The sequence below is a fragment of the Hesperophylax consimilis genome, unplaced genomic scaffold (assembly GCF_061612785.1).
Source record: "Hesperophylax consimilis isolate HC1 unplaced genomic scaffold, BYU_Hcon_1.0 scaffold_78, whole genome shotgun sequence".
In the NCBI taxonomy this organism is placed as follows: Eukaryota; Metazoa; Arthropoda; class Insecta; order Trichoptera; family Limnephilidae; genus Hesperophylax; species Hesperophylax consimilis.
Window position 1 is genome coordinate 69,050 of NW_028301307.1, and position 26,429 is coordinate 95,478.

A 26,429-nucleotide genomic window follows, 5' to 3' on the forward strand; every position below is an offset into this window, starting at 1 on the left:
GTTAGTTCTAGTAGTATAAGTGGACACATTTGTGTTCCATCTTCAATGGTTCAAATAGTATATGTTGAATATCTTTATTATTTGTATAAATAACACCAATGTGTTTAAATAGATTAAATAATCTGTAAATAATAACCCATTTCTCAAAATATGAGTTCTGTAGCAAAATAATTGGGTTCATAATAAAGTTTTTTTGCTCTCCTGAAAAGTTACACTTTTGCAGTAATACTCTTATGTCCGCCCATCAAAGATTTTACACCCCCCAAACCAATACTAAATTAATGCAGACACATACCAGTTTCATTGGACCTCGTACATTTAACCTTCTACCACTACAAACTCAAATGATAAATAAAAAGATAGAATATATTAAAGAGGTAAAATTATGGCTGAATGACGCAGATATTGAAACGCTTTTACTATAAATTTATTGATCCTTTCTACAACTCACTTGCTGAAACTTTGTAAACTATTGTACATAATGTTTTTTCTTTACTTTTTATAATAACTATAAACAAAACAAAAAACTTTTTCTACTAATGTATATTATACTTTAGGTACTTGAAATATAGTAATCGTTTTATATTACCCACACTCAGGCAGTGACTTAGTGGGTTTTCATTTATTGTGTATACTATTTGGTATTATATATTATGTTATTATATACTATCTATTAATATGTATAATATGTGTAAAGAAATGAAAATAAATAAAGTAAAAAAAAATAATAATAAAATAAAAGCACTGCAGCATACCTAACAAAAAACTTTTGTTAAAAGATTGGGATGTAAAATAAAAGTTTTTGCAGAAGATTGAGGCAAGTTATGTACACAAAAACATTGATATTATAACATAATTATCAGAAGTCAGCAAAATATTGTTAAAACAATTATAAACATTTGGTTATCACCATCATCAGTTGAGTTTGTACACTGTCAAAATATAAGATATTGGTCAGTGTAAGCGATACCCATATAAAACATAGAGACGCTATGATTTATACCCTCGGGAAAGAAATTAAGATATTCCAAAATTTGAAGTCTATATATTATGAAAAGAGGGATTCGCCTATAGATGAAGATTTTTTAATAAAAATTTTGTTACATACTCTCTCTTAGTAAATTAATATAAAATGAGGCGTGTTGAAATGAAGTCGGCAATCTCCACCATAAGTCAAAAATGAGTTATATATGGCGATGGATAGAGAAACAAAAACACTTTTGGCAGCTATAAAGGATTTGGAGCATAAATGACAATGACAGTTACCCGTAAATTTTTGAATAAATGTACTTAGTTCTGCAACAATAACGGAAATCTCCATTAGGGTAATGCATGGTACCTACGGAAAACACACGGCAGTATCCCTTTGAACCAATCAGAGTTACAGAACAAAAGCGGCAATTTCCATCTATTAATTGAAGAAAACGAAATAATTTACCATTTAATCACAATAAAAGATACACAGAGTGTAACTAATGGAATAAATAAATAATTGTACCATTTAATCACAATAATATATACACAGAGTGCGTATTACTCAAAATGAAAATAATTGGAGATTGCCGTCTTCGTTTCAACACGCCTCAAATATACCTACTCCTACTGAAATCATCATTCTCCTTCCTCAATCGGCGGTTTTGACAAAATAAGGATTATGTTCATGGCATGGCTAGGCATTACATATTAGGTACTCGTAACTATAAATGGTAATTTTTAAATGCATACGATTGACGGCGGCTTTCTGCTCTTCTTTGGTTATCAATCCATGTTTTCAACTGCTGTGGCTGCCTTTTTCGTAGCACTGTATTCCCCACTATTGCTTTATGACATTCATCTAATGAGGGCAACTTTTTAAGAGCTTTAAAGTCACCGAAATATTCTGAAGCTGCTATTTTTTCTTCCTCACTCCATTTCATTCTTTTCGTTTTTCCATAGGGGGATGCTGAAACACAAAATTGAAATTTCCATTATATTTTTAGTACATACTAAAAAGGTATATGACACATATACACACATATACACACATATATAGACACACTCTCCACAAAAAGACCCTCCACCCAGCATCTTCAAAGATTAGATAGGCTCAGAGGGAAATTATTTTCCTCAGGGCCTCCTGTGTGGTGTTATTATTTAAAAAAAAAAATAATAGTCCACATCTCTAATTATTGCTAGCGTTCAAAATTTCTTACTGCTGCGCCGTTTTTCACCGGATTCATTAAAAGACCCTGATATATTCATTGAGTTATCGGCATCCTTCGGCAGGCATCGATGTTTTGTATTATTCATTGTTTTAGGGATTGATCCAGGAAGACTGTCATCTGAACTCGATATTTTAGCACATCTCACCCGTGTTTCAGACCCTGGAATAAATACATGAAATTTATTTATTTTATTTATTTGGATTTTAATTAGATTTTTCATGAAATTTTACACATTGATTACAGTAATTAAGTATAACAAGTTAAATGCAGTTGTAGTAATTGTAAGAAAACAACAGATTGATATGATAATCTGCTATTACTAAATCCGCTTTTGAAAAGCCCGGATAAGAAACCGAATTTCTTGACTATTTATCAACTCTTTTATACACTCATGGGGCTTTTCAAAAGCTATATACATATTACAATACTAGAGGTTTAATTTGAAACGAAATAAGCAGAACATTTAAATTAAAATACGCAAAAAACAAACAGTTAAAAACAGTATGCTGCATGCGCGAATGCGAAATGTCAAGAGTCCCAACTGGTCTGGAGCCAGCGAGACTATGGCATCCCCAAGTGGGGAATGTTGTGAGGCTGATAGCAGTTGGTAGGGAGGAGATAGGAAAGAGAAGATACGGATGTGCCTGGCTATTTAGTTCTGGTCACCAAATACGGCTAAAGCCATTTCAAGCAACGTTTCAATTCGGGATAGTGGTCTGTCACCAGGGCGATACTGAAAGTATCCAGCACTCTGGAACGTGATACAAAAATATATACTGCAAATTATATTAAATGAATACGTTGTGAAGTTGATTGAATAAAATTTACTTGCAAACGCTGGGATTTGAATCCAGGATTCATAGCGGAAGATCTACTCAACAACCGAGGGCTTCAAGGAGATCGGACACCTTTGACTAATTTATGATACCATTATTTAACATGCGAATCCTGAATTTGAGTGGGTGAAATTACAGGCACCCCCGAAAAAAATAATACAATTCGAAACTCACATATTTGGTCCGCTCCAGAAGACACGGAGCTATCAAAGTGACTTGTGGAAGCCAGGGAAGTCAGACTATAATTCTTTACTATCTCCGATTGTTGTTCAAATTTGTTTTCATTGTCTGAGTCATCTTCTTCGGCTGTTTCTTCGGCTGCATCTTCGGCTGCATCTTCGGCTGCATCTTCGGCTGCATCGACACCACCCATCGCAGCTTCCAATAATCTCGATACATTGGTAACATCCCGGACTGTTACCGGAATTCTATATATTTCTTTATGAATCTTTGTACTATGACCCATAAAGTTTGCCAGATCCGTCAAGTCACTCTCTTCGATACCTATCATTGCAATATGCGTGGCTATGTGTTTTCTTAATGTGGTACCCCTTAGTGTGGAAGGAAATGAGGCACCACATTCTTGTGAAAATATTCGTAGGAGTTCGCAAGCACGCAAATAGGGCTTTTTAATTCCATTATTTGAAGTATTTGGCACGCTGAAAATGAATTCATTATTTGGCTGTACGCCAGCCTGTTGGCGAAATTTGATTATAAGCTCTATAGATTTTAATAGAAATGGTTTTAGTAAAATGGGTACTGTTCTTCCCAATTTACCTCTAAGGGTAATACGCACAAATTGTTGAGCGTGATTTTTATGTTCGTGGGGAATTTGGCTAAAGAGATCTGAATTTACGTCGATCTTTTCCTGGCTCTGGAAATCTGAAATGGTTATTCTTTCAATCTCCCCGGCCTTCTTCTATTGAAAATCATCACGAAGATTAACGTCGCTTCGCACAAAGTTTTCCAGGCGTTAAATTCAAAATATTTTTTCAAAATCTCAACAGAGGTTAAACATTTTGTTTTTAGAAAGTCATGCAATAGTTTGATGTCAGCCTTTGACGGTAGAATGACTTGTTTCAGTCGTCTTTGTTTTATTTGGTCTTCTATCGCCGGCTTATTGATTAATACGGGAACTTCTTCTTCAAAAAGGAGAAGGAAGTCTTCGGTCTTTTTTTTTTTTTCACCATCTTGTTTTTTTACGCTTTCTGCACGAAGACAACGTCCCAGTTTTTTTATCAGAGTTGTAAGATTATTGGCAACGGCTGGCGTTTTGAACCACATAATTGATCTATCCCATTTAGCACATTCTCGAAGAGCGCTGATTGCGGAATCAAAATGTTGTGGTTGAAATATTGATGAAAAATCAGTTATTTCCTTATTAATCTTTTTTATTGCCAATTTAAACCTTCCTAGCAATCTCAGTTGGGCTCTAATCATGTCGTGTTGGTGTGTTTTGTACTTTTCACAAAGTTTATTTCCAAACACAATTAGAAGTTCATCGTACTGAATAGATTTACTAATATTATCATCTGTCAATACGGGGAAAACTTTATATCTGAGGATTTCGTTGGCTCTATTGTGTAGGAAACCGGTTAATCGTCTTCCCATTACATTTATTATACGTGATCCTTTCTTGTGGGACTCATTGCATTTTTTGTAATGAATACGTAGAGTACGTTTAGAAAAGAAACCTTTGCAATTAGCGCAACAGATGTAATCTTGGGCATTATTGGCAATATTTGGCTGGCGTTGCCTACATGTGATCAAAACACCAGTGTTAAATTTTGAATTAGTGTTATGAATAAAATTTCCCCTTTTTCTTATGGCATCAATGATAACATGTCTTTCATGATTACCTTTTGGAAGAATTGTGAATTTCTGTACATCTTTTTCATTGTTATGTTTTAATTCCAAATGGCGGGCAAACTTCGTCTGTAATGTTTTACAGTAACAACAGAAATATTTTTTTTTTCCTGAGGGATTTACTTTAAGTTTGCTAATATCGACTCCATCTATTATATTCAAAGTAGATTTTTCGAGCACAGATGAATTTCCATTTTCGAAATTTTTTGGTTCATTTTGTCTTCTGTCCGGTCTGTAGTTTTCTGCCTGGTGCAAAATTACGTCAGTTGAGTCAGATCCAAAAACAGGAGATGTGAAATTGATTACTTCTTCATTTTGATGAATGTTATTCTTTGCAGTACTTGGGAGTACAATATGTAAATCTTTTTGATATGATCCACTGGAGTTGAACATACTGGTTGGTGTGTCTAAACAAAAAATAAAACGGTGATCATTCTTCATCATATTCTAATTTGACACTACTATTGATACTGCGAGCTATAACATCATTGCACGCTAACAGGCGTTTACTTCAAACAACAAAACTTTCAAATATACATTAGGCAGATGCAGATAGGTATTATAAATCTTAAGAATCGAACTTACCGTTTTCAGGTACCGTTGTCTTGTAGGATATTTTGTCAACTGAATCAATTCCAAAGTCACGAGGTACAGAAATGATAAATTCTCCATTGTGATTAAATTTATTCTTTGCAGTACTTGGTAGTATTATTTCGTCTATAATGGTAATCTTTTCCTTTGGGTCCACTAGAGTCGGAGTCGAACATACTGGAGTGCCTAAATAAACAGTAAAAAGGTAATAATAATTTTCAAATGGTGATTAGGTACTCAAATTTTACACTAGTATTAGAAGAGCGAGCTGTACAATGATTGTATGCTAGCTGGCGTTTACTTAAAAAAAAAACAACCTTAATTAGTACCTACTTAAAAAAATATGAGGCTGGAATGAGAATTCAGAATAGTTAAAGAATCGAACTTACCTTTCATCTCTCGCAAATCATCAATGTTTTCAGGTACAAGTAAGTTTTTTGTCTTATGCGATATTGTATCACCTGAGTCGAAATGGCAAGGTAGAGATATGATTAATTCTCCATTTTGATTAAATTTGTGCTTTGCATTACTTTGGGACACAACTTTTCCCCAATACCATCGGCCATCTTTCCACAAGGCTTGTGTACGTACACCAATTACAGGATTTTTTATTCGAGTTCTTGTTAAGGTTGTAAGAACATTATCCTCAAACAAAAATTGCAACTTTGCACCATCATCGTCACCTAAAAGAACATTATTGAAGTATGAATTTTAGATTTCTACCATCAGAGATTGCCAAAGATAAGACATTTATACATTATTATTTATATATTATAATTCTAACTGTAATTACACCACTATCCTTACGCTTAATAGGTTCATATAAATAGTTGGTAAATATTTCCCTAACCGCCGCACTTTTAGGCACAGATTATGGAAATTATACTTCGTTTCTTCTGAATTAACGATAAACTTTTAAAAGAAATTATTTTATTATAGAGAAAATGAAAGAAAAAATCGTTTCACTTCTTTTGAAGTGTCTCATTTTCTCGCTTTAAAAACGGCTATTTTACGACTACTTAAAGACTACCACACAGAATACACTTACTACCAAAAAACGTTTTTAGTTTCTTAGTTTGAGTTTATACGTGAACCTATTTTAAAAAAATGTTCAAAGTTCTTACTTTAGGTAAAGTTAATAAAAAATAAAATAACCAGTAAAAATCTATTTTTAATAAATTGTAAGAACGTGATGTTTTAAAATAATTTGTGCGTATAGTTTGTAATTTGTACAATTACAAATATTTTCATGATATAAATATAAAATATTAAGATAATTTTAAAAAACTTGAACCTAATACTAATAAACATAGGAATAATTTTAATATAGTAGGTACATACCGTTAAATCTTCTCTTGCGCGTTGCCATAACGTTCACTGCAAATTTAATGATCACTCTAGATAAGCATACGCTCCACGGGAATAGTAATCTTTTGACAAACGGTGTTTTATTGAATTTATTTCACTAATCAAAGTTAAAGTATTTGAGATAAATTTTGAAGTTATTAATAAAATGGCTCAGCGATTTAAATTAACTAATAACATTGCGCTACTCGTGAATAGAAGGTGACACCGTGTGGCGGGTGCTACTAAGTTAGTAGCACCCGCCACACGTAGTACTAACATGAAGCTCGAATCTCGAATGACTTGTAAAATGTAAGTAGCTCGGAACGGTTGTCTATATAAACCCTAACCACAACAAAATAGTATCTAAAATAACAAGAGCCCCACTGTGGGCGGTAACGCCATGCGATAATGAACTCTACAGTAGCTTTCTATAGATCCCGTTATCGCATGACGTTACCGTCACAGATAAATTGTAGCGAGTATGAAACATATGAAATAAAAAAAAGAATTTTTAACATTGTATTTTTTGAAGCCATTTTTAGATACAACATAAATAGATAAAAACAAGTTTTTGGGCTGCTGAAGGAACAACCTCAAAAAGCATCATCGGTCCGACAGTTATTTCAAGCAATTGTTCTATCCCTTTCTACACGTTTTCTTAAATTGGTGGATAATTTTACTAAGTTAGGCAAAGTTTCTTGAAGCGTTTCCCAAATAGTTTCGTTTCATGGGTCAAATAAAAACATTCCTAATTAAAAAATATATATAAATTTTTCACCTTCATCTTAATGAAAATATGTTAGACTCTTTTAGTCTAAGAGGTCACGGTCTTTTTCATAACGATCATGGATACGGTTAGATTCTATTTTATCGTTTGTAGAGTAGTCCCCTAATACGAATGATGTCGGTCTGCCTGCTCTCAGTGGTTGCAACTAATTAATTACATGACAGATATGAGCTGCACATCTCACTAGGGCATTCCTGTATCGAGATGTGCAGCTTTACAATAATGGAATTAAAAAAAATATATATAAACACAAAATCAAATTTCAGTTAAGCAGTACATTTATAGTATAGTTAACCAAATTTAGGTAAATAATAACAGAGGAACAGTAAATAAATAATAAATAACAATTATGTAATGGAGAGTAAATTAAGTAGATTATGATTAAATAAATAATATTATTTTGAATACATGTAGGATAACAAAAGATTTTTTAAATATTTATGTTGAGGGATCAGTAGGATTTATAGGCCCTGTTAGAAGTTCTACCGAGCCGAACCCTCTGATATGAAAATATCTGGAGTCGGTGAATTATTTTCCCATTTGATCTCTGGTGAGGCGACGTGTTGTTGTTGTATTGTTTTGTATTTATTTTGCTTATATAATGCACTTACATAATGTTGATTGACTAGATGATCATTTGTGGAGAGGAAGGGTTAAGTTTTTCCTTTGGGGAAGATTTAACCCGGACAACTAAATCGGAAGTTAAAAAAAGTACTTATTATAATACGTAAGTTAAGTAGATAATAATAAGGACAATGAATAGATAATATTAAGAGAATAATAATAACAATAAGTAATATACTTAATATAAAAGTATTTTTTTTATATTACGTTTAAACGCGTAGTTTAAAAGTTATATTTATATATAGATTTAGTACACCACTTCAGATTTAAAACTTTTGTACAAAAATAATTCGGATGTGAAGGACAATTTTTTAGACTAACAATTCGGAGGCCAATGGGTTGTGTCGAAGCGTGAACCTGGCCTTTGGAGTGACTTTTAGCAGAGGTGTTCGTTAATAAATGGTTCTCGGGACGGCGCTACCCAAACCCGCCAGACAAATTGAAATGACTTTAAACGTTTTTGGTTACCAGATCTGAATAGCCAAGTTCTTCCTTATGTAACTCTTCCCCATCTCCTTCAAATTGGGAGACGGCATGGGCACCGCCACCCCAGGAACCAATGATTAATTAATTAACATCCTTGCCATAGTTCGTACCAAGTGGTTTGCTACGTTTGGTAACATAGTACCATTGGTAGGTACCTACCGGATTTAAAAAAAATAATGACCCTCGTATTGTATCAATAGTCAATAGAAATCTCACAAAAGTTTAACAATCTTAGAAAATATGTAACAAACCGTTAGACCGGAAACCGAGCAGTTTTTTCATTATTTAAAAGCGAGTATCAAATTACATTCAAAATTCAGGGCTGTGTTTTTTTAAATCTAGAGATGAAATTACGAATTATAAACAATTCGTATATATAATTTATTATGCAAATGTGAATGGTAGCAGAAGTCGGGGACGCCCGAGGAAGACATGGCACGACCAAGTGAATCAGATACTTGAGTCGGGCCATGTCAAGAGTCAGAACAATAGAAGAGTATGTGTGAGACGTTGTATGAATGTGAATGAGGCAAGGAGTGTGTGCCAAGACCGAGTTGTTTGGCGGTCCGTCCTCTCTGCATACCCCTGCGGGGAAACGGCGTGATGGCTAGTTAGTATGTATGAGACGATGTATGAATGTGAATGAGGCAAGGAGTGTGTGCCAAGACCGAGTTGTTTGGCGTTCCGTCCTCTCTGCCTACCCCTGCGGGGAAACGGCGTGATGGCTAGTTAGTATGTATGAGACGATGTATGCATGTGAATGAGGCAAGGAGTGTGTGCCAAGACCGAGTTGTTTGGCGGTCCGTCCTCTCTGCCTACCCCTGCGGGGAAACGGCGTGATGGTTAGTTAGTTAGTTAGTTAGTTATCAATACAGCTAGAGCTTTTGACTGCGCCCAAGTAATTGAAGGAAGGTTACACTGAGGATTGCGAAGTGAATGTTCTTTGTCAATGGTGAACAACCTAAGTATAGGACTATATTTAGATTTAGTTGATTGTTAATTACTTTGCAGTTAATGTTTTTGGCTTTAAAACTTTAACATAAATTATGATTCACGAAATCATAAGTATACAGTGTATCTACATAAAAGAATATCTTTACTATAATATACTAATAATAATATATTATACCTAGCTGTCTCATAAAAAATTTAGGCGTATTAGATCTGCCAAAAAATTTATATATCAAAATGCAAAAGACAGTCATTTTAAATACATGTAGGATTACGAAAGATTTTTTAAATATTTATATTGAGGGATCAGTAGGATTTATAGGCCCTGTTAGGAGTTCTATCGAGACGAACCCTCTGATATGAAAATATCTGCAGTCGGTGAATTATTTTCCCATTTGATCTCTGGTGAGTTGACGTGTTGGTCTTGTATTGTCTTGTATTTGTTATGCTCATATAATGCACTTGCATATTGTGGATTGACTAGATGGTCATTTGTGGAAAAGTGTGTGGCAGGGTTTAGTTTTCCATTAGGGAAAATTTAACCCGGCCATAAAATCTAGAGAATAATAAAAATACTAGTTTTACATTGAGACGACAGCTATATTTTTTTCGGTAAATTTTGAAGATCGCTGGCATCGGTTAATACCATAGACATATGAATATTAGTAGACCTGCCCTAAGTGATTGAAAGCGTATTATCCCCACTCCCCATACCGGTTCCATTGAGCCGGCTGGGCTCGCATATGGCCTCAAATGAAATTTGAAAACGTGACGTCATCATTCTTGTGCGAACTATGGTCGAGGCATCATCGGTTCATTTTACGAAATAACACGGCAAAATGTTGACTTTTGATATGAAAACTTGTAAAAATAGATGTGAAAAAGAGAATAAACCCAATTGTCGTATCACATTCCATAAGTAAGCATTATTTTACTTTATTTTAAGCTTATTCACACCGTATTATATGGATCAGTTTTAGAAACATATACTATCACATCACAATGTAGCGATTCTCAAGTGTGCTCATCGTTGTTTACTGGGGTAAATACATTACGAGACATTTGTAAAAGTGTCTTGACTAAATACTCTGAAACTAACTGCGACTCTGAAAATAGAAGCTGCCTTACTTTGCCGAATTCGGACTCGCAAATTAGTTCATAACGTGGCGAGTAATTTGCGCTCCCATGTAAAAATGTCTATTCATTCAAACGCAGATTTTACTTTTAAGAAGTAAATGGTGATATTATAATGCGAGATGCCTATTTACTGTCAGATTGATTTATTGACGAATCACAGTCAGCCTTACTCCCTTCGTTCTTCAACAGTTGATTTTACCCCTCGCCATTATCTTCTCGTCTATTAATTCCTATGTCTGTGGTTAATACGCTTTTTTTTAATCCTTTGATCTACCTTAATTACATTTAAAGACAACTATTTGCATTGTGGGAAATAGAAAATACTTTCTAATTTCAATTACGTAAAATTAAAATCAGCTTTCGTTCTGTGAAACGACACCGTCCATTTCCAAACATTATTGTCTAGTGTCATTTTGATATGTTGGTATTCTTGATACCATACAGAGAGATGCTAAAGTGAAGGATAGCAGACTTAAAAAAACACAAAGAAATACATCCCAGTTTTCAAGTGGTTGAGCGGCTACTCTAGATTTGTGTTACATGGATTGTGATGAAAAAGGATAGTGCCCCCTTTATACCGCCTGCTCGCGTCAAGGCAAGAAAAACATCATCGTTTTCAAGTGGTTTAGCTGCTACGCTAGCTTTGTGTAACATGGTTTGGGATACAAAAGAAAGTCGTTATACATAAAAGTGTATCAGGATATATACCAAAGTGACAGCGAATGAGCAAATGGCCTGCAATCTCACAAGACGAAAGCTAATTTCAATTTTACGAAATTTAAAATAAAAATTAAATATTTTCCACTTCCCCCAATTCAAATAGTTGTCTTTTATTGTAATTAATGTGAATCAAAAGATTTTTTCAAAAAAAAGTGCGTATTAACCGATGCCGACGATCTCCAAAAATTACCGTTTTTTCTTCGTATTAGATACCACTGTTTGTACTATAATCTACAAACTGTAAAAAAAACCTTGAATTTGCTATTACGTAAGTAAATAAATTTTTTCAAATGTATTTTTTAAATTAACGACAGCCCTTAGAAACTGCGAAATCGCGGCACACGCCACACGCTCATCTTGCGTGTTCGCCCAACTAGCTTCACGTGATCACAATATTATTTGACAGTTTTTTGCGTTCTCATATTTCCATTTAGAAAGTTCCAAACATTCGCTTTCGTAGTTTCGCTACGGAATCTGCTAGTGTATTTTTTTTCTTTTTCCGTTCTCCTACATTTCTTGCGAATAGTATCGTTAAAGTGACTATTTTTATAACGCCACTTTTGCGGAAAACTCCTAAAGGATGATTATGTTATTAATTATTAACTTATTAAGTACTTTTGTAAATATACAATTTTTTTAAAGGTTGTCATGCTTCTTTTTAACTAAACTAGATATATTTTTAACCCAGTTACGTGCATTTATGTTTGAAATACTGGAATTGCAAATGCACCTGCCGCCAAGACCCGGACAAACCTCACTTCATGAACCCGGGCACCCCTGCTAAGTCACAAAACGTAGTGAACCACTTGAAGTGACCTTTGGTAGAGGTGTTCGTTATAAAATAAATGGTTCCCGCGATGGCGGTACCTAAACCCACCAGCCAAATTGAAATGACTTAAGCCGTTTTTAGTGACCAAATCTGAATAGATAGGTTCTTCCCTATCTTACTCCCCTATATGTGCACCTCACAACATACCAGAATTCAAGGTGCCATAGTCTCACTGGCTTCAGATGGTTGGTAGCAGTTGCGACTTTTGAGACCGGCATCGGTACCGCCGCCCCGAGAACCATTTATTGGATAATCAACACCCCTGCCATAGTTCGTTCCGAGTGGTACGCTACGTTTGGTGACTTACTTAGCAGGGGTCGCTGGGTTCATGGGAAAAGGTTTATCTATTTTGTCTTGGCGGCGAATGCGTTTGCGTGACTTAGTAGGGGTGGCCGGGTTCTTGGTTATAATGGGTAATTATTAAAATGGGTAATCAATGGATGATTGAACGCGGTTGGAGATAGCAAAAAACTGTCCAAAGAAGCGAAACTCCACAATGGAGTGCTGGTACCTACCCTAATATATGGAAATGAGGCATGGAACTGGCAGAAGGTAGTAAGGAAGGAAGTAGACTGAATACTGTAGAAATGAGATCCCTGAGGCATATGTGCGTAAAACCATGTATGACGCAATGTGCGTATGATGTGTCTATTCTACAGGTATTTTATTGGAGCCTGTTATAAGGAGCTAGCAGCATTGATCCACGGTGCACCGTGCATGTGCGTGATACTCGACGGACACGAGCGGAACACACGTTCACAATAAAGTTGATGTTGTCTTTATGAGAACGGGTCGTTTTTCCAACTCGTTTTTGCGTAAGTCCGCTCGTGTGTGTGTTTTTTCCTCCATGTAATCCGGGCCTCTTTCAGATCCGCATTAATAAATTCATCCCTAGAGCCCCTACCTTAACCCGCCTTATAACGCTGCCCAACTGGGTGGCGACATAGTTTCTCTGTATTTAAAGTGTAAAGACAGGGGCGCTCTTGTGATAGTTGTCACATAAAAAAATCATACTTGCGAATTTGAATATAAAGACATACACAATGATCTATATTATAACAAACGAATCAAACCCATCTTTTATCGATTCACATTTTATTCGGATTTAAAAAAAAATCCTAAGCTTTATAATCGCATAACTCTACTCAACTTCAACTATTAATATTATGATTGTCACATCTTACCGGAAATGGTTATATTTTAAAGTTCTCTAAATAAAATGAAATGCTCTTATTTAAAAGAATCATCTCATATTTAATATTATAAAACAATATAACGGGAAGTCGGCATTCTTCAAATAAAATAATGCATGAACTAAAAAAACAGCTACAAGGTGGTTACAAATGCAATTAAATTTAATCAATTTTTTCGATTATATTTTATGTGAAGTTGTTTTCACAGTGGCCCAATGAATATTATATGGGGCCAATTGAACCAATTTGACTATTAGCATGTTCTACGTCTTGCGATAAAACCATAGGTTTACGATAAAAATACTCATATTCAACGACAGACAATAAGTTGTCTACCAAATTCTTATATTATTTTGTTTAAATCTTATATAAATTCTAAATCGGAGTCATTGCAGCAATAACCGAATGTTGATTAAAATATAGAATTTAGGCACATAGTTGTCCAATTTAAATAAATTTGACGAGGAAAAGCAGTTTTGTTAATTAGTTGATAAAATTACTCTTCCAAATTTCAATTATGTTTAACGTAATACACTATCTGGCATCAATAAAATCAGTTTATTCACGAGCCGTAACTATTTAATGTAATAAAATAACAAATTTATGTTAATATCATAGTTTGCTTTAATCTCAATAAAAAGAGAAGAAGAAATTATTTTTTTATGAATGAGATAAAACTTTCCCCCATACAATGTGTATATATATTGATTTAAATTAAAATAGCAACTTCTTATTAGGAAAGAGAGGACAACGAACAAATAAGTACATTGAGAAGTTTTACACTTGAGCAAGACTTGGGAGCTGTAATAAAAGAAACTTTAAAAAAACAACTGGGGCTTAGTTGTACCTACTACGGGGTCAATTGTACCGGTATAATTATCCCCCGAAAACATTAAAACAGAAACAATATAAACTACTAACTGCGGTTTAAAACTAAAGAATCTACCTAGATTTAATCTAGGTAGATACTATCCCATATTTTTAGATTCCATAAGTACCCACTTTATGATGTACCTAGAGGTAAAACATAGATATTCCACAATATTGTCAAAATATGGCAGAAATCGCTACAGTGGATAGGTAATAAAACGTAGTTTATAGGCACTCGTCTAAAGAAACAGATACATTTTAAAAACAGTAATTAATAAAGTACATTCTAAAATCGTTAATAAATCGTTCTGAAATATTTTGCTGTGTTAAGTTATCAATAGTTTCCGGGAACGCGGTGGCAAAACGTAGAATTCCATGGCCGTTGATTATGAAAGACAAAACAATTAAAGTAGAATTATAATATGGGATAAATGTATTCTAATCAGGGTGTTGTCACATCGGCCACAGACCGCAGGAGCATTGTCTTAACAACGAAGTGTAGGTCTGATCACATTTTTAATACAGTGTTATTTCTTAACGAAATTAGTTTTCATACAGAGAATTTCCAAATAAACCTTTTTTGTGTCGGCTTCTTAGTCTGGGTGTGTGGTTTGATATGATTTGTATTTTTTATTGAACATTAATATGGAGCATCAAGGAATTATCAAAGTTTAAATAAAAAAGATTGAAGTGTTTTACGCTCTCCTCTAGCTGGTATTAGTATAACTCTGCACGTGTTTGGTTCTACACAAACTGTGAAAAAAATCAGCTTCTTATTGGGTGGTCATGTAAAATGAATGTTATTTATTGATGTATTAATGTCTAATATTTGTCTATAATAATAATATTGCTATTGTTACAATAATATTGCTCTCTCGAAACTAGTTGTAGCTTTTTGTAGGAAATATGATAATTTGCATCTGATTGTAATTTTGACAATATTTCGGTTTTCATTTAAAAAAAAAGTGTGATAACCTCAACAGAGTCCAAACTGCTCCCGTCTGGAGCCAGTGAGACTATGGCATCCACAATTGGGGTTGTTGTGAGAATGAAGGTATTGTGGACCTCGAAGGAGATGACGAGGAGGAAGGTGGAATAGTACCTGGCTATTCAGATCTGGTCACCAAACACTAATTGTAAAATAGTACAAATTAGTTTTAGTAAAATTTATTTGAACCCGCGACCTTCGGATTGCTAGTCGAGAGCCTTACCCCTCGATAACGGAGGCCGTCATTTAGGTACGTTTTAAATTATATTTTGCATTTGAAAGAAGACGTTTATTACAATTTGGGAGGAGGGTATGTTTACTGCCGCCCCGGGAACCATTTATTAGATAAGCAACAACCCTACTTAACTATAGGTCACCGCCAACGTTTGGCGAGATTGATGTTCATTTCTTGTATTTTTTTACATCATATCCACACAGGAGGCCCTGAGGAAAATCGTAACCCTCAGGGCCCTGAAATGGTTCCCGGGGCGGCGGTATACATAATAATAATAATTCTCGAGGGCTCTGAGGTACAGACATTATGGCTCCTGTGTATTAACGAACATATACTAAAACATCGTTGGTTGGAATCGGTGCTTGAAATGACTTTAGCCATGTTTAATAAAAAACAAAATAAAGCAAAATTTTCATCAATCATTATTTAAAATTTGAAAAATGTAATTCTCACCAATCTAATCGCCGCAATTTTAATAGGCACAGATTATGGATATTACGCTATGTTTCAACTTAATCATTACAAGAAACTTACGTTGGGTGAGATGGTAAAAGATACATTAAAATAAATTTGTTCTATTTGCCGATGATCTCAAGATTTACCGCAAAATTTCCACTGATTCTGATCATGTTAAGCTTCAAGAAGACCTTTGCACACTAAATAGCTGGTGCATTCAAAACGATATGTTTTTAAATATTGAAAAATGTTACATTATTACTTTTACTCGTAACAGAAAACGAAAGGATTTTGCATATTCCATTAATAATGTACGATTAAATGCAGTCACCACTATAAGAGATCTAGGAATCACTCTTGATTCAAAGTTTATGTTTGATGTACACATAAATGATATTATAAGTAAATCAATAAAAATGATTGGATTCATTCATAGAATATCGAAACCATTTTAATACCCCCAACCCATTATAACATTATACAACTCGTTGGTCAGAAGCAAATTGGAATATGGGAGTGTTATCTGGAACCCACATTATATAAAATATTCTAAAACTATTGAATCTGTGCAAAAAAAAATCCTAAGACTGTTATCATATAAACTTGGATTAAATGCCTCACTCAAATCTTATGAAGAACGTCTACTAAACTTCAAATTTACGACATTGGAAAAATGAAGACAATTTGCAGACTTAATATGTTTATATAAAATTATTCATGATAAACTTCTTACCACTAATTGTCTGAGCAATATTCATATTAAAGTCCCTAATAGACATAATTTAAGGAGCCAAAATATATTCCATATTGAAATATTTAATAACAATATTGCATATTTCAATCCACTATCTAGAATGTGTCGTCTGTACAATACAGTTGAATGCGACCTTATAGATATATTCGCAAACAGTCTCGCATATTTTAAAAAATAAATCAACCATCTTCTACCATGATATGTTATGGAGAACAGTTAAGAGATATAATTGCTTTATTATTTTCTTTACTTTTCTTTCTTATCTTTTCTCTGTACATTTACTATATTTTATATTTCATACTTAATATTCATGTTTTATATTTCTTTTTAATTATTATTATATTTGTACTTTTTTCTTTCACTACTAGCATCTCCGCCTAATATCAACTAAACCTTGTTTACGCATGCTGTGAACATTTTTAATTGGGGTGTTAATATCTGTGCACATTTCCACCGAAATAATATAAATGTAATAATTGTTAACACTCTGTAAATGTTTCAAACAATAAATAAATAAAAAAAATGATTTAATCAAAGTTATAAATTTCTCTTATAAAATGACCTCGACAAATCTCACCCCGTGAACCCGGGCACCCCTGCTAAGTCACGAAATGTAGTAAATGATGAATTAAAGTTAGATTTTTGTTTAATCAAGTTCAAAAGATTTTGCATGGATTTGACGTTTGCGTAAATTCCATTTCAATACAAATACTCGTGAGGCAGTCTATCCTCTTTAACAGTCCAAGAGGGCTTTTTCTATTTTTGCGGTTTTTTTCGTATTTTCGAAGTCACTTGTGTCCGTAACAGCATATTCAAAAAAATATTTATCGTGTATGTTTTTTAGATACATGTATGTTATATACAACCTGTTAAAAATAAATAATCTAAAAAAATATTTTTCTTACTTTACAGCTGTTTATAAAATAGTAGTTTTCAATAAATCGCCAATCGACCTCAAGATTACTTTCATCTGCTACTACATACAACATGACAAAAATATATAAAAAATATTTTTTGATAGAAAATATCTCAACCTATAGGACCCAACTTCTATATTTTTATATAATAGCTAAGTAACTGTGATATTATTTTGAAAAACTATGTAAATACACTTACTTTGAAGTCAATTTTATGTATTAAAAAACAGCAATTTGAAAAAAAAAAAAAAAACCGTATAATTAAACAGTATTTATACTATCTTAATTGATAAATAAATTAAATTAATTTAAAGATTTAATTGGTGATATTCTATATTCATTTAAACTCTAAACACATATAAATGATTGCATTTTACATATTCAATCATAACGCGAAGATCGTTCGCCACAAGCGGTCGTTCGCGACGCTCTCTTCTGTAAAGTAGTGTTAAAAAACGTAAGGGTAATAGTTTATTTTCGATATACGTATATATTGTAGACATAAAATCAAAACGTAGACTTTGTTCATGTAATTTGAAGGGAGCGTGTCAAAGGTGAACAAGAATTTGAATAGCGTTGAGGCGAACGTTGTTGAGATGATTGTACCTTGTTATATATTACCTTCCAACTGAACAATATGTAGCAGGTCTTAATTATTGTCAACTCATCTCATTTGCTTGCGCCCGCTGTGGATATGTACGAACGAGACAGCAGTATTATAATTGCTTCCAGCAGTATAGACGGGCAGACGTATCGTATTTCATGTGCCTAGTGTTATAGGGCTGTGCAAATAGGTGTTTAATTATAATAATAATTTGATTATTTAATTTGGCTATTATAGCTCTTCGTGAATTGAACAAATGAAAATAAAATATAATTATATAATATAATATATGTACATATATATATTTTTTTTTTGTAAAAGATTATATATAACTGTTTGAACCCGTTAGTCAATCTGCCAAAAAATGGTTTATCGGGACGTTATAAAAATACATATATAAAAATACATAAATATTGTAAAAAATTCGTAAATCATTTTACTGCCAAACTTTTTCACTATCACGATCTAGGCAAAAAAATAGCACAAAAGTTCTATTATTTGGAATATTCCAATCTGTAAATATCCCTTAAATTAATTTTCCCCCATCAGAAACACCAGATAAAGCAAACAACACAAACCTGACCTCAATTATTTGATTTCCCAAAAAAAAATTATTCGCACATGCCGGGATTTGAACCCGCAACCTCTGCAATCGAAGTCGAGAACCTTACTTACAATAAAAATATCAATATCCACTTATTCCAAGAAGGGAAAGACATTATTCTAGTATATTTTTAAAGTGATTGTTACCATACCAAATTTTGGAAGAATCTTAAATGTGTATTTATTTATAAGCCTAAAAAGTTTTAACGTAAAAGTGGAATCATTAGTGTTTATATGAAAATATCAATATTTCATAGGAAACTATAATAGTCATTTTTTGTTTTTAACGAGTTTGATTATTCACAATGTACATTTGTTACGTATAAATTTTATTAAATTAGCGACCGGTTTCGACACGTCCGTGTCATTAACTAGCTATTACAAAAAATGTCTAGAAATTGTTACATAGTGAATGCCAAAGAAATACAAAAAACAATAATAATATTAATAAAAATGCATAACAATAATAATAAAATATTATTGAATTTTATAAAATATATTATGATAAAACTATACTAACAGACCGAACGATTAGTCATAATAGACCCGGTATAGTTTTACATGAAAATATTATAAAAATAACTTATATCATTGATGTCGCTATTCCAAATTCCTGTAACATTCAAAAATGTGTTAATGAAAAAATAAGAAAATACACAGATTTAGGAAACGAAATAAAAAGAATTTGGCATTCTCAGACTATAAAAATATTACCATTCGTTATTTTGGCTACTGGCATCATACCTAGCTCTCTCATTAAAAATTTAGGCGTATTAGATCTATCAAAAAATTTATATATAAAGATGCAAAAGTCGGTCATTTTGAATACATGTAGGATAACGAAAGATTTTTTAAATATTTATGTTGAGGGATCAGTAGGATTTATAGGCCCTGTTAGAAGTTTTACCGAGCCGAACCCTCTGATATGAAAATATCTGGAGTCGGTGATTTTTTTTCCCATTTGATCTCTGGTGAGTTGACGTGTTGTTGTTCTTGATTGTTTTGTATTTATTTTACTTATATAATGCACTTGCATAGTGTTGATTGACTAGCTGATCATTTGTGGAAAAGTGAGTGGAAGGGTTTAGTTTTTCCTATAATAAATAATGATAATAATACTTGGATGACTTGTATAGCGCCGTTTTTGTGCAAAAACACCTCAAGGGCGGGGGGGAAGATTATGGGGAAGATTTAACCCGGACAACAAAATCGGAAGCATAAAAAAAATTATAAAAACTGTTTTTTATATGCCTACTCACTGTCAAAACCAAAACTTTTAATTAAATAAATGTATTCTCAACTGTGTTTTATATTTCAATGTTATGACAGCCTACTCACTGTAAAAACCTAAACTTTTAAATAAATAAAAGTATTCTCAACGGTGTTTTATATTTCAATGTTGTGACAGCCCTCATCAGTCGCAAGTCGGAAGAGCCGGCCGTTGGGGAGTGTGCTCATTGAATTGAAATATTTCCAGTATTTGGGGAAAAAATATTTTTTCCTAAATTCTTACAATTTTATAGGGAATTTTAGTTTACATGTTAATTAAATCAATACCTCTCTAATAATTATTTCATATGGAGAAGATGCAGATTTACATAAAACTTTGAGATCTCTTTCGACATTTATGTATTTTGAAACTAAAATAAGCATAAATAGTAGTGGTTAAACCCAGTAAAAAGCTCATAGTTTACTTATAAAATCAAATTATTTTAATCGTGGATATCCGCCAGTTTTTAAAAAGCCGTTCATATAATGTTTATCAACACATTAGGGAATCTCAAGGGAAAATTCCCACATTGTAGGGAAAAATTGAAAGCCAGCTACCACATAAACGGCTAAGATAAAACACGCTATTTTTAATTTGTCATCGGGAATGTTCGTTGTTGTCGATCGGGAGACCTCGGGTGTTTATGCCCGGATATTAGCATCAAACCACTTGTTCAGTAACGTTTTGGCGGAATTGTCTACAAAATACGATGAGGGCGACACAGTTGACCAATTATTTAACTATTTTAGTAAATTTCGACAAAATCGTTATCTCTGCTACCCTCTTAAGTATTAAGTCATTTTCATAGAATATGGATGTACCTACTAACAGGATCTAAATAATACGACAACGCGCGCGAAATGCGCATGCAAGCCGTCAAGTTTGTCAGAAACATATGGATCAACAAAATAGTATCTACCATAACGTACCTATGCATCCGGACGAAAACTTCATAATATCAAATTACCAACTTGACTCTTTAAAATCACAAGAGCCCCACTGTGGGCGGTAACGCCATGCGATAATGTACTCTACAGTAGCTTTCTATAGATCCCGTTATCGCATGACGTTACCATCACAGATAAATTGTAGCGAGTTACAATACATATGAAAGAAACAAAGCATTTTTAACATTGTATTTTTTGAAGCCATTTTTAGATACAACATAAATCGATAAAAACAAGTTTTTGGGATGCTGAAGGAACAACTTCAAAAAGCATCATCCGTCCGACAGTTATTTCAAGCAATTGTTCTATCCCTTTCTACACGTTTTCTTAAATTGGTGGTTAATTTTACTAAGTTAGGCATAGTTTCTTGAAGCGTTTCCCAAATAGTTTCGTTTCATGGGTCAAATAAAAACATTCCTAATTAAAAAATATGTATAAATTTTTCACCTTCATCTTAATGAAAATATGTAAGACTCTTTTAGTCTAGGAGGTCACGGTCTTTTTCATAACGATCATGAATACGGTTAGATTCTATTTTATCGTTTGTAGAGTAGTCCCCTAATGCGATTAATGTCGGTCTGCCTGCTCTCAGTGGTTGCAACTAATTAATTACATAACAGATATGAGCTGCACATCTCACCAGGGCATTCCTGTATCGAGATGTGCAGCTTTACAATAATGGAATTAAAAAAATATATATAAACACAAAATCGAATTTCAGTTGAGCAGTACATTTATAGTATAGTTAACCAAGTTTAGGTAAATAATAACAGAGGAACAGTAAATAAATAATAAATAACAATTTTGTAATGGAGAGTAAATTAAGTAGATTATGATTAAATAATAATAATAAATAATTATGTAGTTAAGTACTTATTATAATACGTAAGTTAAGTAGATAATAATAAGGACAATGAATAGATAATATTAAGAGAATAATAATAACAATAAGTAATATACTTAATATAAAAGTATTTTTTTTATATTACGTTTAAACGCGTAGTTTAAAAGTTATATTTATATATAGATTTAGTACACCACTTCAGATTTAAAACTTTTGTACAAAAATAATTCGGATGTGAAGGAAAATTTTTTAGACTAACAATTCGGAGGCCAATGGGTTGTGTCGAAGCGTGAACCTGGCCTTTGGGGTGACTTTTAGCAGAGGTGTTCGTTAATAAATGGTTCTCGGGACGGCGCTACCCAAACCCGCCAGACAAATTGAAATGACTTTAAACGTTTTTGGTTACCAGATCTGAATAGCCAAGTTCTTCCTTATGTAACTCTTCCCCATCTCCTTCAAATTGGGAGACGGCATGGGCACCGCCACCACTGGAACCAATGATTAATTAATTAACATCCTTGCCATAGTTCGTACCAAGTGGTTCGCTACGTTTGTAACATAGTACCATTGGTAGGTACCTACCGGATTTAAAAAAAATAATGACCCTCGTATTGTATCAATAGTCAATAGAAATCTCACAAAAGTTTAACAATCTTAGAAAATATGTAACAAACCGTTAGACCGGAAACCGAGCAGTTTTTTTATTATTTAAAAGCGAGTATCAAATTACATTCAAAATTCAGGGCTGTGTTTTTTTAAATCTAGAGATGAAATTACGAATTATAAACAATTCGTATATATAATTTATTATGCAAATGTGAATGGTAGCAGAAGTCGGGGACGCCCGAGGAAGACATGGCACGACCAAGTGAATCAGATACTTGAGTCGGGCCATGTCAAGAGTCAGAACAATAGAAGAGTATGTGTGAGACGTTGTATGAATGTGAATGAGGCAAGGAGTGTGTGCCAAGACCGAGTTGTTTGGCGGTCCGTCCTCTCTGCCTACCCCTGCGGGGAAACGGCGTGATGGCTAGTTAGTATGTATGAGACGATGTATGCATGTGAATGAGGCAAGGAGTGTGTGCCAAGACCGAGTTGTTTGGCGGTCCGTCCTCTCTGCCTACCCCTGCGGGGAAACGGCGTGATGGCTAGTTAGTATGTATGAGACGATGTATGCATGTGAATGAGGCAAGGAGTGTGTGCCAAGACCGAGTTGTTTGGCGGTCCGTCCTCTCTGCCTACCCCTGCGGGGAAACGGCGTGATGGCTAGATAGTATGTATGAGACGATGTATGCATGTGAATGAGGCAAGGAGTGTGTGCCAAGACCGAGTTGTTTGGCGGTCCGTCCTCTCTGCCTACCCCTGCGGGGAAACGGCGTGATGGTTAGTTAGTTATCAATACAGCTAGAGCTTTTGACTGCGCCCAAGTAATTGAAGGAAGGTTACACTGAGGATTGCGAAGTGAATGTTCTTTGTCAATGGGGAACAACCTAAGTATAGGACTATATTTAGATTTAGTTGATTGTTAATTACTTTGCTGTTAATGTTTTTGGCTTTAAAACTTTAACATAAATTATGATTCACGAAATCATAAGTATACAGTGTATCTACATAAAAGAATATCTTTACTATAATATACTAATAATAATATATTATACCTAGCTGTCTCATAAAAAATTTAGGCGTATTAGATCTGCCAAAAAATTTATATGTCAAAATGCAAAAGACAGTCATTTTAAATACATGTAGGATTACGAAAGATTTTTTAAATATTTATACTGAGGGATCAGTAGGATTTATAGGCCCTGTTAGGAGTTCTATCGAGACGAACCCTCTGATATGAAAATATCTGCAGTCGGTGAATTATTTTCCCATTTGAGCTCTGGTGAGTTGACGTGTTGTTCTTGTATTGTCTTGAATTTGTTATGCTCATATAATGCACTTGCATATTGTGGATTGACTAGATTGTTATTTGTGGAAAAGTGTATGGCAGGGTTTAGTTTTCCATTAGGGAAAATTTAACCCGGCCATAAAATCTAGAGAATAATAAAAATACTAGTTTGACATTGAGACGACAGCTATATTTTTTTCGGTAAATTTCGGAGATCGCTGGCATCGATTAATACGCTTTTTTTTAATCCTTTGATCTACCTTAATTACATTTAGTGAAACAAAAGATTTTTTCAAAAAGAAGTGCGTATTAACCGATGCCGACGATCTCCAAAAATTACCGTTGTTTCTTCGTATTAGATTCCACTGTTTGTACTTTAATTTACAAACTGTAAAAAAACCTTGAATTTGCTATTACGTAAGTAAATAAATTTTTTCAAATGTATTTTTTAAATTAACGACAGCCCTTAGAAACTGCGAAATCGCGGCACACGCCACACGCTCATCTTGCGTGTTCGCCCAACTAGCTTCACGTGATCACAATATTATTTGACAGTTTTTTGCGTTCTCATATTTCCATTTAGAAAGTTCCAAACATTCGCTTTCGTAGTTTCGCTACGAAATCTGCTAGTGTATTTTTTTTCTTTTTCCGTTCTCCTACATTTCTTGTGAATAGTATCGTTAAAGTGACTATTTTTGTAACGCCACTTTTGCGGAAAACTCCTAAAGGATGATTATGTTATTAATTATTAACTTATTAAGTACTTTTGTAAATATACAATTTTTTTAAAGGTTGTCATGCTTCTTTTTAACTAAACTAGATATATTTTTAACCCAGTTACGTGCATTTATGTTTGAAATACTGGAATTGCAAATGCACCTGCCGCCAAGACCCGGACAAACCTCACTTCATGAACCCGGGCACCCCTGCTAAGTCACAAAACGTAGTGAACCACTTGAAGTGACCTTTGGTAGAGGTGTTCGTTATAAAATAAATGGTTCCCGCGATGGCGGTACCTAAACCCACCAGCCAAATTGAAATGACTTAAGCCGTTTTTAGTGACCAAATCTGAATAGATAGGTTCTTCCCTATCTTACTCCCCTATATGTGCACCTCACAACATACCAGAATTCAAGGTGCCATAGTCTCACTGGCTTCAGATGGTTGGTAGCAGTTGCGACTTTTGAGACCGGCATCGGTACCGCCGCCCCGAGAACCATTTATTGGATAATCAACACCCCTGCCATAGTTCGTTCCGAGTGGTACGCTACGTTTGGTGACTTACTTAGCAGGGGTGGCTGGGTTCATGGGAAGAGGTTTATCTATTTTGTCTTGGCGGCGAATGCGTTTGCCCACCTACTGCGTGGCGGGCCAGATCGGGAGATACTGGTTGCGGTTTAGTGAGACCTTTTGACCTCTCCAGCTGAACGCTCTTGACCAATCTCCTTTCACCGCAGTGGGAAGGTTGGATTCATACGTCCGTCACTCCTGGACACATTGACCCCCAGAGTTCTAATACCCACTCCTCATACCATTTTCCTTCCCATTACTTTCTTTCCTTCATTTCCATAATAAGACCTTTAATACAGCATCTTCAAAGATAAAATAGGCGCTGAGGGATTTTTTTTCCCTCGGGGCCTCTTGGAAAAATGTAAAAAAAATAACTTGTATTATGGTTTTGACTTGTAGAGCGTATGAATGAAGAAAGGAGTGTAAAGAGAATATATGACGCAAATGTGAATGGTAGCAGAAGTCGAGGACGCCCGAGGAATACATGGCACGATCAAGTGAATCAGATACTTGAGTGGGGCCATGTCAAGAGTCAGAATAATAGAAGAGTATAAATAATAATAATGTTTGGATGACTTGTATAGCGCCGTTTTTGTGAAAAATCATCTCAAGGGCGCTGTAATGAGTATGTATGAGAAGATGAATGAATGTGAATGAGGCAAGGAGTGTTGTTTGGCGGCCCGTCCTCTCTGCCTACGGAAACGGCGCGATGGCCAGTCAAGTAGTTAGTTAGTTAAAACAAAACTCACAACATACCCAAATCGGTTATGTCAGTTTTAATGGCTAGAGGCGGTTGGGACTCTTGTTAAACCATTGTTTTTGAAAAATCTTGATTTTTCTTAAATAAGTGGTGTTTTACAAAATGATTTGTTTTATTTTTTTTAAATGAGCCCACAAAGTGAATTTACGAAGATTGAAAAAGAACAAAAAAATACTTGCGAACGCCGGGGTTTGAACCTGCGACCTCAGGATTAGGCAGTATAAATGTACCTACCTACCTACATATTTTGGTAGGTATAGTAAGTGCAAAACAATTTTTTATTAATGTAGACTTCGTTATTTTATTATGAATGTGTACCTAATTCATTTTTGAAATAAATAAATAACAGCAAAGAAATAAGTAATATTCATTCGCAAATCACTTGAGCAAAATATCTGCAATACCGTATTATTTTTTGTGTGCTAAAAA

At 34.1% G+C, this 26,429-nt stretch overlaps 1 protein-coding gene across 1 annotated transcript; it reads right to left on the reverse strand.

Moving 5' to 3' along the window:
• Positions 1-1,533: 1,533 nt before the first annotated feature.
• On the reverse strand, positions 1,534-3,711 carry LOC149408768 (uncharacterized). The gene is made up of 3 exons (XM_089650458.1): positions 3,215-3,711; positions 2,193-2,363; positions 1,534-1,942 (listed from the first exon to the last, which is right to left on the reverse strand). The coding sequence occupies exons 1-3, from the start codon at positions 3,549-3,551 to the stop codon at positions 1,698-1,700; spliced, it is 753 nt and encodes a 250-aa protein (XP_089506584.1). The 5' UTR covers positions 3,552-3,711; the 3' UTR covers positions 1,534-1,697.
• Positions 3,712-26,429: the final 22,718 nt, after the last annotated feature.